At 40.5% G+C, this 15,139-nt stretch overlaps 1 protein-coding gene across 2 annotated transcripts in view; it reads left to right on the top strand.

Moving 5' to 3' along the window:
* The window catches only part of TRIM33 (tripartite motif containing 33), a 47,579-nt gene that overhangs the window by 6,371 nt on the left and 26,069 nt on the right, over positions 1–15,139 (top strand). For both annotated transcript variants that reach the window (XM_077190653.1, XM_054648557.2), the window contains exons 2-4: positions 9,257–9,375; positions 10,721–10,868; positions 13,404–13,536. In XM_077190653.1, coding sequence (XP_077046768.1) covers positions 9,257–9,375; positions 10,721–10,868; positions 13,404–13,536 — 400 coding nt within the window. The remainder of the gene's footprint in view (positions 1–9,256; positions 9,376–10,720; positions 10,869–13,403; positions 13,537–15,139) is intronic.

Here is a 15,139-nt window from a genome sequence, read left to right as displayed (position 1 = left end):
ACTTTCACAGACACTGAAGGGTTTGGTCTGCAGACTTGGGAGAAACTTGGATTAATGTAAAAATAAAATACACAGGCATTTAGCAGAAAAATCATAAACTTATATTTCTGTAGCTGTAATTAGGACTATACCTTGTGTAAGTGAGAAACTGTGTTGATAAGATGGTGAAGGGTTTCTAATGTAGGGGTGAGGTACAGAATAAAGTGAGAGTTTAGAAGTTATAATAGAAGCATCTGTGTGCAAGTGAGATAGAAACCATTGGACAAGAGTATCCTCAGTGCACCAGTAGCAAGTAAAGGTGATAGGTTAGAAAAGCAAAATAAACCCTGTAACAGCTGTCCATTGGGTTAGAAAGTTCTGTATTGGGCTGTGACAAAGAAACTTGTGATTACTCTGGGGTTATGGCTGAATGCTTGCTCCTCCAAAATCTCAGAGCCTCTGAGACTGATGTTCATCTGAGCAATAAATCATTTTATTTGAAAATGGTTCCATCCCTTCATTTTTAGCAGTGACAGTGATACTGTCCAGCCCTTGCTGTGCAGCCCAGGCTCTGCCCCTGCCCCACAGGCAGTGCTCAGGTCTCTCCTCACCCCTGTGAGCTCCAGCCCTGAGCTCTTGGCTCACCACTGCTGGGTTTGCCCCAGTTTGGGAGTCTGTCCTGTACTGGGAGCCCTGTACTGGCCCAGTGTGGGCCCATACTGGGAGCCCTGTACTGGCCCAGTGTGGTCTCTTGGAGTGCTGAGCAGGAGGAGCTATCATTGTCACTGTTAGTAATGAAGGGATGGGACTATTTTCAAACTAAACCAATTTATTGCTCAGATGAACATCGGTCTCAGAGGCTGTGAGATTTTGGAGGAGCAGGCAGTTGGCCATAGCTCGAGGGTAATCACAAGATTTTTTGTCACAAGGCAATATAGAACTTTCTAAGCCAATGGACAGCTGTTACAGGGTTTATTTTGCTTTTCTGACCTATCACCTTTACTTACTTCTACTGCTCTGCAGATATTTTATCTAATGGGCTTTTTACTCACAGGCCCACCTATGTTTCTGTTATAACTTCTGAACTCTGAGCTTATTCTGTACAACCTCACCCCTACATTAGAAACCCTTCACCATCTTATCAACACAGTTTCTCACTTACACAAGGTATAGTCTTAATTACAGATACAGAAACAAAAGTTTATGATTTTTCTGCTAAATGTCTGTGTATTGTATTTTTACATCAATCCAAGCTTCTCCCAAGGCTGCAGATCAAACCCTGCAGTGTCTGTGGAGGTTTCTGTTTTTCTCATTCCCACAAGGAGGGATGGCTGTCCTTGTCCTGCTGCTGCAGCCTGGGACACGTTGCTGTCTTTTGAAGGATCTGCTCCTGGCTCCTGTTCAACTTGTTGTCCATAATACTTCAAACATTTTATTTTAGGGTATTGAGGTCAAACTTACTTATTTATCCTCTTTTTTTTTTTTTTTATATAGTTTCAGTACTCCAAGTGTTATGAAGCATCTAAAAATTGATAAAGATTTTTGTGGTACACATCAGGGCTGAATCTTACAGAAATAGGAATTCTAGTATGTAAGTAGAGGTGTTAAGAACACAAGTGTTTGGGGTCAGTGTTTGAATAAACTTTGAATTAATTAATTTGAACTGCTGGAAAGACTCACTGTGATGTGCCAGGGATGGAGAGGATCCGTTGGGTGCTGCTGAGGTGCCAAGGGATTTTTGGATCTCATACATCATGTGCATGATCTGCCCTCCCTTGTTCATCCATGCCATCATCATTCAGATCAATAACTCTCTTAATTATTCCATTATTGCTTTTTGTTCTCAGTGAGATTTCACTGGGCTGTGATGTGTTTATTTTAAGTTGATTGAAGTCAGCTTGGAAGCCAACAAATGAATTTGGAGCCCTCAGTGTGGTGCTTCTTCTAAAAGTTCCTTATTTTGCTTTGGCTGCTGTGGTGGATTTAGGCTGTAGATGAATTTCCTTGGCTCCTTGTGTGTCTTCCCCTTTCTTTTCACCCCACCTCCCTCTTCTCTTTCAGGGCTGGAGGCTTCTGTAATGTTTGTAAACAAAAACTAAAAATCCAGATCAAGAGGATGGCTGGAGGTGGATTTGGTAGGGGAACAGGTTCATTCTTACTGGCTCAGGAAACCTTGTTGTTGTACAGCTGCTCCCTCCAACATCTGAGGGAATTCCAGAAGGAAATGCCCAGAAGGGTGGGTAGGGAGCAAAGAAGATTCAGAAAATTCCAGTTTTTTTCTGGTGCTAAATCAATGGGTATGAGTTGAACACACACTGATTTCTGAATCTCAGGCTGGAGTGGGGACAGTAGGCAAAGAGTTGACATGAGTGTCTCTGTTTTGATCCTACAAGACTGGAAATACAGAGAAATCAACCATCCTTGAAATTCAGCAGTATTTTAGTATTGTTGGTATTGCTATGTCAGCCTGGAGAAAGCAATTCTAAACAGGTTTTTAATACTTGTTTTATTGAAACTAATTCAAGATGAAGCCTGTTGAAAAAAATTACCTGTTTTGAGATGCATTCAGAGGAACATAGTTACCCTTGGGGAGTGTTAAACTTGAATATATAAAAAGGTATAAAATATATATATATATATATATATATATATATATATATATATATAATATATATAAATATATTTATTATATATATATAATAAATATATATATTTAAATATATAAATATAAATATAATTATATTTATATTTAATATATACTCTGTGAATACCTTTTATATATTTAAGTTTATATATATAAATATATATAAATATATCTATTTATTTATAAATATATAAATATATATAAATAAATATATAAAAATATATAAAAATATATATGTATAAATATATATAAATAAAAATATAAAAATATAAAAATAAATAAATAAATAAATATATATATATATATATATATATATATATATATATATAAAGAGTTCTGAGTTACAATTAAGAAAAATACTTGTGTTGCAGCTTTAGGTGTGAGTTGGGATGGTAGATTGAAAGCAGCTTCCACTTGAAATCTCAAGGTTTTTACAGTGTTCCAGAGTGATTTGCTGCTGGATTTTTAGCAGGGTTTTTAGAAAAACAAAATCAACTTTCCTCCTGAGTTTACTTCACTTTGGTGCTTTGTGACATGCTTTGATGTCAGTGCTGTGGCTCAGTGTGCTCTATCTCCACCATAAGCAGTTAAAAGGATTACAGGGATGCTGCTCTCATTAGTGTTCTTAAAGTCTTGGACAAATCAGGAGATCTGATTTGCAGTTTAAGGAGATGTGCCTGCAGTTGTATAACTGCCAGTGAAATCTCTGTGCTGCTGGGACAGAGCCTTCCCTGGGCTCCTTGCGTGGGGAGGGCAGCTCTGGAGCCTCCAGGAAGATTTTTGGTGTTATTGGTTTCATCCTTGCTCCTGCCTTGCAGGAGGGGCTCCCAGTGGGGCAGGAGCAGCCCTTCCCAGTTCAGGGAGCATTTCTGGGATGTCCCAAAATTCCCATTGCTCCTGCTTTGCTCCTAACCCTGACCCTAGCCCTTCCCAGTTCAGGGAACATTTCTGGGATGTTCCAAAATTCCCATTGCTCCTGCTTTGCAGCAGGGGCTCCCAGTGGGGCAGGAGCAGCCCTTCCCAGGACAGGGAGCATTTCTGGGATGTCCCAAAATTCCCATTGCTCCTGCTTTGCTCCTAACCCTAACCCTAACCCTAGCCCTTCCCAGTTCAGGGAGCATTTCTGGGATGTCCCAAAATTCCCATTGCTCCTGCTTTGCTCCTAATCCTAACCCTAACCCTAGCCCTTCCCAGTTCAGGGAGCATTTCTGGGATGTCCCAAAATTCCCATTGCTCCTGCTTTGCAGGAGGGGCTCCCAATGGGGCAGGAGCAGCCCTTCCCAGTTCAGGGAACATTTCTGGGATGTCCCAAAATTCCCATTGCTCCTGCCTTGCAGTGACCTGGGCTCCCAGTGGGGCAGGAGCAGCCCTTCCCAGTTCAGGGAACATTTCTGGGATGTCCCAAAATTCCCATTGCTCCTGCTTTGCAGGAGGGGCTCCCAATGGGGTAGGAGCAGCCCTTCCCAGGACAGGGAGCATTTCTGGGATGTCCCAAAATTCCCATTGCTCCTGCCTTGCAGTGACCTGGGCTCCCAATGGGGCAGGAGCAGCCCTTCCCAGGACAGGGAACATTTCTGGGATGTCCCAAAATTCCCATTGCTCCTGCTTTGCTCCTAACCCTAACCCTAACCCTAGCCCTTCCCAGGACAGGGAGCATTTCTGGGATGTCCCAAAATTCCCTTTGCTCCTGCTTTGCAGCAGTGGCTCCCAGTGGGGCAGGAGCAGCCCTTCCCAGTTCAGGGAGCATTTCTGGGATGTCCCAAAATTCCCATTTACAGCAGTGTGGGCTCTGCTCCAGCTCCCAGCCATGTGCTGCTCCCATGGGCAGGTTCTTGGAGCTCCTACAGATCCATCCCTGAGCACATTCCTGGGTTTCTCTCGGTGCTTTGTGCTGCTCCTCAGCTCCTGAAAGGCTCAGGAGACCCCATGGGAGTCTCCTCTTTCCTCCCTGTATCTCCTGGCAGGGAGGGATGGCTCAGGTGAGGAGCTGAACCCATCTCCCTTGGAGCAGGGCTGGCACTGCCAGGCTTTTCCTGCCTGCCCCACTGGAAACTGGCAAAACAAATTCCCAGATAGGAAAACTGCAGAAAAAACTCCCAAAATTGGATAGGAAACTATTCCTGCTTCTCCCTTTAGGCAGGATGAAAGGAAAAACAAAACTCCATTTGGGCTGAGTGCTGTGTGTGGCAGCAGATGGGGGACAGGGAATGTGCATGATTGGAAATATTTTGGCTGTTCTGCAGAAATGGGGGACCAAAAGCAGAATCTGATCCAAATTGCATCATTAATTGGGAATAGGATATAAGGGAAGGGGAAACGTGGTGCAGAGAGTTGTGGAAGAGGGGTAATGAGTATTTTGGGTTGTTAGTGTTATTATAATTAATGTTGTTATTATTATTATTATTTTGGTTGGAGCTCATGGTTGTTACAGGTCTTGTGATAGAAACAAGTGGAAAAATGAGCAATATTGGTCCTCTAAAGTACAACTAAAGAAGCTTGAAGCCCATTCCTGTTATCTGCAGCTGCTGTAAAATAGTTAATAAATTCCTGTGGCCTTTTAGGCCCAAAGCATGATTCTCCCTGAATTTCTTCATGCAAGTGCTGATATCCACAGCAGCACCTTGGGGGTGGCTGGTGAAGTTTGTAGGGTGCTGTTCTGCAGAAATGTGGGACCAAAAGCAGAATCTGATCTGAACTCTGCATCATTAATTGGGAATAGGATGTAAGGGAAGGGGAAATGTGGTGCAGAGAGTTGTGGAAGAGGAGTAATGAGTATTTTTGGTTATTATTATTATTATTATTATTATTATTATTATTATTATTATTATTATTATTATTATTAGTTGGAGCTCATGGTTGTTACAGGTCTTGTGATAGAAACAAATGGAAAAATGAGCAATATTGGTCCTCTAAAGTAAAACTAAAGAAGCTTGAAGCCCACTCCTGTTATCTGCAGCTGCTGTAAAATAGTTCATAAATTCCTGTGGCCTTTTAGGCCCAAAGCATGATTCTCCCTGAATTTCTTCATGCAAGTGCTGATACCCACAGCAGCACCTGGTGGAGTTTTTAGGGTGCTGAATTGTTGTTTTTTGGGGCCCTGAAGCAGAACTGTGTTGCTGCATGAATGCTGAGGGCAGGGTTTTGGTGGCAGCTCTGTAAGGCACAAAGGAACTGCTGCACAAAGGGTTCCAGCCCCTGTGCAGGGTTTCACGTGGTGTGGTCAGAACTTCCTGAAAGAAACTTCCCTTTTCTCAGTTCTGTGCTTCAGTGCTGCTCTTGACCTCTGCAGCAACAATTTACAGCTCAAAAATCATATGAAGCCATCTCTGAGGACATTGGAAATCTTGATGGTAATAATTAGGCTTAAAGGGAGGTCATAAACCAGTCTGACCTTCAGAATTTGTGTGAATGTGTCTTATTTTAATTCATTTGTGATTTAAAAAAATAAAATTGATCTTTAAACAGTAGTTTTTACTATGTGCTGATGCTTTTGGAAAGCAAGAGTTACAGTGGGAATGTTTGTACCAAGAGTGTTTGATTTGTTTGATGCAGAAAAACAACAGGGTAAGTTCTGCTGGAGTTTAAATAGGATGATACTTCTGTATTTACTTTTATTTTTTTTTTAAATAAGATTTTTTTAAATTGAAACTGACAGTGAAAACTTTTTTTTTCATAGAGGTTATGTAAACATTTGAATCTTAGTTTGTCCTAAAATACATTCTCAATAAACTTTTTGCAATAAACTTTGTTAGCTCACAAATTATCTCAAGTTTTGACAGCTAAGAATCTTTTTTTTCTATGTAAATGCTATTTCAGTGTGATTTTCTCTACTTTTCCCTCCTGCCTTACAAAATTAGCCACATCTGTATCTTTTCAGTACATCCATTTCTAGTACAAATGCTGCTGCAGTAATTTGGTTTTTATTAGATTAAAAGACCAGGATATGAGATGTTTAGTGGCTCATATATTATTGGAAAGCTGCTGTTGGAAATAAAGGGGGTTGAGATGTGAAAAAGGAGTGTCATGTGCTAAATGAGAATGGCAAAGCCTTGAATTTGAGTTTTGATCTCTTGAGGTTTGTGCAGAACACTGGGGGCACTTTGTGTGCAGGTTTTATTTGAATGTGGAGGTGCAAGAATTGGGTGTTGGATTACCCCTGGCCAGAGTCCAACCTCTCTCACTTGGATCAAAGGGCTTGATTTTATTCAAGCTTTCATTGGTTTGGCTACTTTAAAGCCAGCCCAAATTTGCCTTACAGGAAGGGATTTTCATCTGTAGAATTTGACTTTTCTGATGTCTAGAGATTACAGATCTTGAGCTTCTTCTGTTTTGTTGTTTTCCTGAAATATTTTGTTTGGTTGACCCAAGGCAGCACTAAAAACGAAGTTGAGGTTTGGTTTGTTTTGGATGGAGTAGTTTGAATGGTAAATATCTGAATTTTTTGTTCTGTAAGTCTGTATACATCAGCTGCTGGATGGCTTTCAGCTGGTATTCCCTACAGAATTTTGTCTCTCAGTTGTCAGAAAACCTCAAAGTTCTGCATATGGGGAAGGTTTCACTGTGTGTGTGAAAGCTCTTGGATGTGGAGCTGCTGCAGTACTGGTTATTTTTCATATCCTGCTTTTGAGATGTGCTTGGTTTGGTGAGACAGGGAAATTTGAGTTGGATTATTGCTGCTCTGCAGTGAATCTCCTGTGTTCTGAAGCCATCATTAATTCCAGCACTTGAAAAAATTAATGCTACTCCACTACTAATGTAATTAATCTCCCTGAAATAAGTCCTACTGTCCTAATTGAATATCCACAAAGGAGCTGAGCATCATTTAATTACACTTCTCAAAGTTGTTTTAGTGTGTAAAAATACCCAATGGCTTGGAAAGCTTCTTGAAGATTATATTCTCAATAAATTGTATAGAAATTTGATTTAAGATCCAATGACACTTCAGTGAAGTGTGAGCCACTACCTAAGTTATAAATAGGTTTTCAAACCTTTATGGGGGCTGTTCATAGACATCTTTAAATGTCAGCTTGCTTCATGTAGTAACTCCTTTGCAGCTCTGCTGAGGATTTACACTAATTTAGTGATTACAAAGGATAACAAAGCAGGATGCTGGTGTTTTATTGCTTCATCTGCCTCCCTGACCTCATGGAAATAGATTATATTAAAATCTACCTGGGAGAACACTGAGAAACGCTGTGGCATTTTCAGGAACATCCCTGAAGTCACCCCAGCTCTCTGGGCACAGTCCTCTTAATACTTGTCTTGAGACAGGCTGGACCATAGACTGTTCTAAAAAATCATCTAAAAAACCCCAAGTGTCTTGAATGTTGTTATCTAAAATCAACAGGGGAAAAAATTAAATATTTGTTTAGGGATAACAAATTACTTTGCTGAAAAGATAGGATTTTTTTTGGAAGAAATAAGTAGGAAAAACTGAGTTTGATGTAGAATTAGGAAAATTAGGGAAATCCCCAACAAGGTGGGGCATCCTTTTCTGTAGAAGCCTGTGGGGTATTTTGGGATTAGTTGAGGGAGTGTATTTTGGGGTGAAACCTGTTCCACACCTGTAATGGCTGGTTTTTAATGACAATGCCAACCTGGAATCCTTTACCCAGGTGAGAGGAGGAGTTTGCTTTGTGTTTGGTGCTTCTGGGCAGGCTGAATGTGCTGTGCCTCTGTTTTTGAGTGTGTTTGGTGCTTCTGGGCAGGCTGAGTGTGCTGTGCCTCTGTTTTTGAGTGTGTTTGGTGCTTCTGGGCAGGCTGAGTGTGCTGTGCCTCTGTTTTTCAGTGTGTTTGTGCTTCTGGGCAGGCTGAGTGTGCTGTGCCTCTGTTTTTGAGTGTGTTTGGTGTTTCTGGGCAGGCTGAGTGTGCTGTGCCTCTGTTTTTGAGTGTGTTTGTGCTTCTGGGCAGGTTGATTTGTGAGTTTTGCTGCCTTAGAGCCTGTGGGGTATTGCAGTGGTGTGAGTGTCCTGACAAAGGGGAGAGAGAATGATGCATCTGACTCCATGGATATCAGAAGGCTAATGAATGACTTTATTATACTATATTATTCTAGGCTAATTAATGACTTTATTATACTATATTATTCTAGGCTAATTAATTACTTTATTATACTATATTATTCTTTATTATACTATATTATTCTATACATCTAAAATTGAATCTTCCAAGCACTCAACCCTGCACACACTGCACTGAATCTCGTGACTGTCACCCTCAGTCCTGAGACACACACACACCTGGCCAAGGAAACAAAACACCATCACTGTGGGTAAATTATCTCCATATTACATTCTACTTCTGCACAAACACAGGCACAGCAAATGATAAGAATTGCATTTTCTTTCTCTGATGTTCCGAGAATGTGAAACCCAGAAATACTGGGAGGAATTGTGCCTTGCTTTTCTCTGTGAAGAGAAATGTGGGACTAGAGTGGGGTGCTGCGTTTGGCTGCCCTCAGAGCCTGGTTTGTGCTGTGTTTTGTGCTGTATTTTGTGCTGTGTTTGGCTGCCCTCAGAGCCTGGTTTGTGCTGTGTTTTGTGCTGTGTTTGGCTGCCCTCAGAGCCTGGTTTGTGCTGTGTTTTGTGCTGTGTTTGGCTGCCCTCAGAGCCTGGTTTGTGCTGTGTTTTGCAGTGGGGGTGATCAGGTGCCCCATCTGCCGCCAGGAGTGCCGCCAGATCGACCTGGTGGACAATTACTTTGTGAAGGACACCTCGGAGAGCCCCAGCAGCTCCGACGAGAAGTCAGAGCAGGTAAGGACTGTCCTGCCTGCACCAGCTTCTGATTTCTGGGGCTGCCACTTCTCCTTAGGTGCCTTTTCCCCACCCCTCCTCTGCTCTCTGGGGCTGTCAGCTCTCCCCGGAACAATTCTGGTGCCTTTTCCCCACCCCTCCTCTGCCTTTTCCCCACCCCTCCTCTGCTCTCTGGGGCTGCCAGTTCTCCTTAGGACAATTCTGGTGCCTTTTCCCCCATCCCTCCTCTGATTCTGGTCCTATCAGTTCGCCTTAGAACAACTCTGGTGCCTTTTCCCCACCCCTCCTCTGCTCTCTGGGTCTGTCAGCTCTCCCTAGAACAATTCTGGTGCCTTTTCCCCTCCTCTTTCTGCTCTCTGGTCCTGTCAGTGCTCCCCAGAACAATTCTTGTCCCTTTTCCCCACCCCTCCTCTGCCTTTTCCCCTCCCGTTTCTGCTCTCTGGTCCTGTCAGGTCTCCCCAAACAATTCTGGTTTCTTTTTCCCCCAACCCTTTCTGCTCTCTGGTCCTGTCAGGTCTCCCCAGGACAATTCTGGTGCCTTTTCCCCATCCCTCCTCTGATTTCTGGTTCTGTCATTTCTCCTTAGGACAATGCTGGTGCCTTTTCCCAAACCCTTTCTGCTCCCTGGGGCTGTCAGTTCTCTGTAGAACAATTCTGGTGCCTTTTCCCCACCCCTCCTCTGCTCTCTGGTCCTGTCAGTGCTTCCAGGACAGTTTTCATGGCTGTCCCCACCCCTGCTCTGCTCTTTGGGTCTGTCAGCTCTCCTTAGAACAATTCTGGTGCCTTTTCCCCACCCCTCCTCTGCTCTTTGGGTCTATCAGAGCACCCCAGGATGATGCTGGTGCCTTTTCCCCACCCCTCCTTTGCTCTTTGGGTCTGTCAGAGCACCCCAGGAAAATTTTGGTACCTTTTGCCCTCAACCCTTTCTGCTTTCCGGTCCTGTCAGCTCTCCCTAGAACAATTCTGGTGCCTTTTCCCCACCCTTCCTCTGCTCTCTGGGGCTGCCAGTTTCTTTAGGACAATTCTGGTGCCTTTTCCCCCATCCCTCCTCTGATTTCTGGTCCTGTCAGTTCACGTTAGAACAATTCTGGTGCTTTTCCCCAACCCTTTCTGCTTTCTGGTCCTGTCAGCTCTCCCTAGAACAATTCTGATGCCTTTTCCCCAACCCTCCTCTGATTTCTGGTGCTGTCAGTGCTCCCCAGGACGATTCTGGTGCCTTTTCCCCTCCTCTTTCTGCTCTCTGGATCTGTCAGCTCTCCCTAGAACAATTCTGATGCCTTTTTCCCCCAACCCTTTCTGCTCTTTGGGGCTCTCCAGGACAATTGTGGTTTCTGTTCCCCCCCAGGTGTGCACCAGCTGTGAGGACAATGCCAGTGCTGTGGGGTTCTGTGTGGAGTGTGGGGAGTGGCTGTGTAAGACCTGCATCGAGGCTCACCAGCGAGTAAAGTTTACTAAGGACCACATGATCAGGAAAAAAGAGGATGTGTCCTCAGGTGAGTGTTGGGTGTCACTCTGTCCTGCCTGCTCCAAAAGCCTTTTCTCTTTTTATGTTAAAAAATAGGGGGAGGATGATGGTAACAACCAGCTCTGTGTGTTTTCCCCCCAGGATTTGGGAAAAGTGCAGTAAAAAGTTACCAGTGCAAAATTAGAAGCTGTAAAAATAGAGGAAGAATTAAATTTATAACAGTGATACTTTGTGCAGTTTATGTCCAATGCTTTTGGAAAGGATTTAGATCCATTCTTAATAATCTTGCTGGATTAGTAGAATTCTAGATTAGTAGAATTCTAGATTAGTAGAATGCTAGATTAGTAATTTAGTAGAATTAGGTTGTTTAGTAGAACAAGTAACTAAATGGAGGGGTTGAAATCTAGAGAACAGTGGCATATTGATAATCTTATCCATTGTCCAAGGAAATTAAATTGCCCATTTTGTGGTGTTTTGTTATGAGAAGCAATTATAGTTCTCCCTGTAGAAATGTATATATAAGTTTATATAGTTATATAATTTATATAGTTATATAATCTATATAGTTAAATAGTTATAACTATATATTTTATATAGTTATAGCTATATAGTTTATCTAGTTATAACTATATATTTTATATAGTTACCTTCAATATATGCTGTTACTTTGTATTGATATTGCTGAGTAAATGTAGAATTTGAATCTATTTTAGGTTTAATCTCTCAGTGAGCAAGATTTAATATGTGAAGTGTGTGTAGGGTTTGTTCAGGTGTGCAGCCTTATTAGAAATAAATTCTTGAACTGTTGTTTGATCATTTATCATTTGTAGCCTGTTGAGGTAATGTGGAAAATCATCTCAGAACAGGTCCAGGCTATCTGGATTTTATCATTTAGAGCCTGTTGAGGTAATGTGGAAAATGTTCTCCAAACAGGTCCAGGCTATCTGGATTTTAGATTAGAAAATTCTGTTTGTAGATGGGTTAAAAGTTCTGATTTACAGACTTGTAGGTTCTCCACAATCTGGATGTGTCTGAAAATGATCACACTGAGGAAGAGAGATCTTGACACTTTGCTCTCTTCATTTAACTTCATTTAAAATGAATTAAAATCTCCATAATTGTTTTCTTGTATCCTTTCAAAGGACCAAACACTACTTTTCTTTCTAAAAATTGTTTAATAGTTAAAAAGTTTGCTGTTGAGCTTAGTTCTTTTAGACAGGGATCTTATTTCATTTGCTCTAATGAGCTTCTCTTTATGCCTTAATGAATATTTTTAATAAGAAATATTATCCATTTAAGATGCAATGTATTAAGCCTCACAGATGAGAAACCCTTAAATTCAATCAAATTATAGGGCCCAAGAAAGAATTACTGATGTTTTTATAAGGAAAGCTAAATTGTGACTTTAAATGTGATATTACAGCTCAGCTTTCCCTTTGATACCTGCTGGGAAGGGGCTGAAAAGTGACTGTTCCAGAACCAGAAAGTTTATAAAGTTTATAAAATAAGCTATTCTTAAACTAACTAGTTAGTTAACTAACTAAATCTTTTTAATGTTTAAACTAAATTTTAAAAATATTTAACATATAAAAATATAATTTAAAAAGGAAAATATTTTATATTCTAATATAAAACATAAAAATATTTTATATTTTAAATATAAAGTTTATAAAATAAAGTTTATAAAATAAAGTTTATAAAATAAACTTTCCATCAGAAATTTTATTTCTTGTGATTGTGGGGAAGGGCTGGTCATTGGTTTTTTTCCTTCTTAGACTCAAAGATGTGCCCTGGAGACTTTAAATTTCTCTCAGTGAGTGGCAGCTGTAGCTTCATCAGCTCTTTCTTTACAATAACTTGCATGATATAACCAGCTTCAGAAACACTGGGGAGTGAGGGAAATTAATTTAAACCCTACCTGCTGTACCTTCCAAAGGCTGCTTTCCCCTTTGCTAAGCTCCAAATATCTTCAGAACCCTGTACAGGAATTTTTTAGTAAACCCAGAGCTGTTTTGCCATGATTTGTTGTTTGAGGGTTTAAGTAACTTTTAAGACAGGCAACATTTGCTTTGCAGCTCCCACTTCAGTTGTGTTTGGCTAAATGAGGTGTTTGAAGGGATGAGCTGGAAAATCCATGAGGTAAAAAGGGTTTAAAAAAAAAAGTTTGAAAGGTTTGAGCCACCCTTCAGTGTGTCAGAGGTGAAATTATATGGAATTAAATCTTTATAAACACATGTACACCGTGCTGGTGTTTGTGTGCAGCTTACAGGGTGCTCATGAGAAAAGATGAATAAATGAATAAAGGAAAATGAATGAATAAAGTGAAAACAGCTCTTAACCACTGGCACTGTAAATCCCAGAGCCATGAAGGCTGGGAAAGAGCTCTGAGATCATCAAATCCAACCCCTGGCCTGGTGTTCTCCCAGAAACCTCAGCCTGAGAACACATCTGGAGGTGCCTTTGCAAGTTCTTGGTTGTTACTGGAAGTTACTGAGGTTGTTTTGCTCTTCAGATTGTCTCAATTTTATTTTAAAATGCACAAATGGTTTATTTTTAAAAACAGAGGCCGTGGGAGCATCTGGTCAACGTCCTGTTTTCTGCCCTGTCCACAAACAAGAGCAGTTAAAACTTTTCTGTGAAACCTGTGACAGGCTGACATGCAGAGACTGCCAGTTACTGGAGCACAAAGAACACAGGTACAAATACACAAATATCCTAAATATTTCTTAACTCCTGTGCTGTGCTGTCTCAGAGGATGAAGTGGCATTGATGGGAGCTGCTTGTGTTGGAAATTCTGCTGCATTTACTCCTGGTTGGACTGAAACCATCCCTTGCAGAGGAGAATTGTGGTGTTTTTTGGGAGCAATGATGACTCTGACTCTGTGTTCTTAAAAGGCTAATTTATTATTTTATGATCTATAATATATCAAAGAATACTTTAATAAACTATACTAAAGAATACAGAAAGGTTACAGACAGAAGGCTAAAAAATAATAATGAAAAACTTGTGATTCCTTTCAGTCTTGACACAGCTTGGCACTGATTGGTCATCAAGTTAAAACAATTCACATGAAACCAATGAAACAACCACATTAAGTTTAAACAATTCACATGAAACAATCACATGAAGTTAAAACAATTCACATGAAACCAATGAAACAATCACATTAAGTTTAAACAATTCACATGCAACCAATGAAACAATCACATGAAGTTAAAACAATTCACATGAAACCAATGAAACAATCACATGAAGTTAAAACAATTCACATGAAACAATCACATGAAGTTAAAACAATTCACATGAAACCAATGAAACAATCACATGAAGTTAAAACAATTCACATGAAACCAATGAAACAATCACATCAAGTTAAAACAATTCACATGCAACCAATGAAACAATCACATCAAGTTAAAACAATTCACATGCAACCAATGAAACAATCACATGAAGTTAAAACAATTCACATGCAACCAATCAAACAATCACATGAAGTTAAAACAATTCACATGAAACAATCACATGAAGTTAAAACAACAATTCACATGAAACCAATGAAACAATCACATTAAGTTAAAACAATTCACATGAAACCAATGAAACAATCACATGAAGTTAAAACAATTCACATGAAACCAATGAAACAATCACATCAAGTTAAAACAATTCACATGAAACAATCACATGAAGTTTAAACAATTCACATGAAACCAATGAAACAATCACATCAAGTTAAAACAATTCACATGAAACAATCACATGAAGTTTAAACAATTCACATGAAACCAATGAAACAATCACATCAAGTTAAAACAATTCACATGAAACAATCACATCAAGTTAAAACAATTCACATGAAACCAATGAAACAATCACATGAAGTTAAAACAATTCACATGAAACCAATGAAACAAAATTGTTGGTAAACAATCTCCAAACCACATTCCAAAGGAGCAAAACACAGGAGAAGCAAATGAGAGAATTATTGTTTTCATTTTTCTCTGAGGCTTCTCAGCTTCCCAGGAGAAAATCCTGGGTGAAGAGATTTTTCAAAAAATGTGATATAACAGAGAACCTGTGTGGAGTGATGGAAACTTGGTCAGTTGGTTGAGCTTTGTCAAGTCCCCTAAGCTGAGATTGAAGCCAAGATGGGCTGAGCAGGTTTGCTGTGGTTCAGGTGTTCCCAGTGCTCTCACTGTGCTCAGGACTTGACTGGAAATTCCTGCAGCCCTGAACACCTGGTGCTGTAAAAGCAGCAAAAGTGATAGAGTGAGTCATGGCTGAGGTAATGAATT

The sequence above is a fragment of the Agelaius phoeniceus genome, chromosome 25 (assembly GCF_051311805.1).
Source record: "Agelaius phoeniceus isolate bAgePho1 chromosome 25, bAgePho1.hap1, whole genome shotgun sequence".
Lineage (NCBI taxonomy): Eukaryota > Metazoa > Chordata > Aves > Passeriformes > Icteridae > Agelaius > Agelaius phoeniceus.
The sequence above is the reverse complement of the archived record's forward strand: the minus strand, read 5'-3'. Positions and strand labels throughout refer to the sequence as shown.